Genomic DNA, 1,596 nt, shown 5'->3' with positions numbered 1-1,596 from the left:
GGGGGGGTGTAATGGGGTGTAGGGGGGGTGGATGGGGTGTAATGGGGGTGGATGGGGTGTAGGGGGGTGGATGGGGTGCAGCAGGGCCATTAGGGTGCAGTGGGGTTGTTTGGGGTGTAGGGGGGATGGATGGGGGCTGGAGGGCTTTTGGGGTGCACTGGGGATGCTGGAGTCACAGTGGGGCTGGGTGAGGGGTAATGGGGATGGATGGGGCGTAATGGGGTTAATTGGATGCTTAATGGGATTGGTATTGCACAGTGGGGTCAGTTGGTGCTCAGTGGGGCTGTTTGCAATGCAATGGGGTCGGTGCTGCACTTTGGGGTCAGTGCTGCACTTTGGGGCTGTTTGCAATGCAATGGGGTCGGTGCTGCACTTTGGGGTTGTTTGCAATGCAATGGGGTCGGTGCTGCACTTTGGGGCTGTTTGCAATGCAATGGGGTCGGTTGCTGCCCGCTGTGTCGGTGCTGCACTTTGGGGCCCGGCTGCAGCTCCGCGCTGCCCGCAGCTTCGACCTGGCGGCGCTGCCGGTGGATTTCGTGGAGTGCCTGATGCGCTTCGTGCCCACGGAGGCGGAGGTGAAGGCGCTGCGGCAGTTTGAGCGCGAGCGGCGCGCGCCGGATGAGCTGTCGGCCGAGGATCGCTTCATGCTGCACTTCAGCAAGGTGGAGCGGCTGCCGCAGCGCATGGCTGTCATGGCCTTCCTGGGGAACTTCGCCGACAGCCTGCAGATGCTGACGCCGGTGCGCGGGGGGCTGGGCTGCAAAGGGGCCTCGAGCCCAGGGCTGCCTGCAGCTCAGTGCTGCGCTGTGCTCTGCGCTGCTGTGCGTCCTCATCGCTGCTGGGCATCTTCATCATCATTGCTGTGCATCTCCATCATTGCTTTGCATCACCATCACTGCTGTGCATCTCCTTCATTGCTGTGCATCTCCATCACTGCTGTGCATCTCCATCACTGCTGTGCATCTCCATCATTGCTGTGCATCTCCATCATCATTGTTTTGCATCTCCTTCCTCGTTGCTTTGCATCTCCATTTGCATCTCCATCATTGCTGTGCATCCTCACCATTGCTTTGCATCCTCCTCATGCCTTGCTTTGCATCTTCATCATGCCTTGCTTTGCATCCTCCTCCTCATTGCTTTGCACGCCTTGCTTTGCATCTTCCTCATGCATTACTTCATGTGCATGCCTTGTTTTGCATTGACGCCTTGCTTTGCATCGTGCACGGCTTCGTGCTGCCCTCATGCATTGCTTTGTGTTCATGCCTTGCTTTGCATCGTCTTCACGTCTTGCTTTGCATGCATGCCTTGATCTGCATCATCCTCACGCCTTTACCTGCATTTTGAGCACACTCTGCTTTGCTACTCTGCATGCATTGATTTGCATGTGCCTCATGCATGCCTTGTTGCACGCCTTGCTTTGCACACTTCTGCAGCACACCTTGCACCAATGCTCACCTTATCCTGCATGCTTTGTTTGCAGGCTCCTTGTGCATCACCTGCTCTCCATCCTGACCCATTGCTCTGCATTCTGACCCACTGCTCTCCATCCTGACCCACTGCTCTGCATTCTGACCCACTGCTCTGCATTCTGACCCA

The 1,596-nt window shown here is 57.1% G+C and overlaps 1 protein-coding gene across 1 annotated transcript; it reads left to right on the top strand.

The window, feature by feature from the left end:
• The first annotated feature begins 272 nt into the window (after positions 1-272).
• LOC122190913 lies at positions 273-1,587 on the top strand. Its single transcript, XM_042891062.1, has 2 exons — positions 273-302; positions 361-1,587. The coding sequence occupies exons 1-2, from the start codon at positions 293-295 to the stop codon at positions 1,200-1,202; spliced, it is 852 nt and encodes a 283-aa protein (XP_042746996.1). The 5' UTR covers positions 273-292; the 3' UTR covers positions 1,203-1,587.
• Positions 1,588-1,596: the final 9 nt, after the last annotated feature.

Source organism: Lagopus leucura, unplaced genomic scaffold (assembly GCF_019238085.1).
Source record: "Lagopus leucura isolate 7727_CA_CO unplaced genomic scaffold, USGS_WTPT01 28932-0_obj-0_obj, whole genome shotgun sequence".
Lineage (NCBI taxonomy): Eukaryota > Metazoa > Chordata > Aves > Galliformes > Phasianidae > Lagopus > Lagopus leucura.
This window is presented reverse-complemented; position numbering and strand designations above follow the sequence as displayed.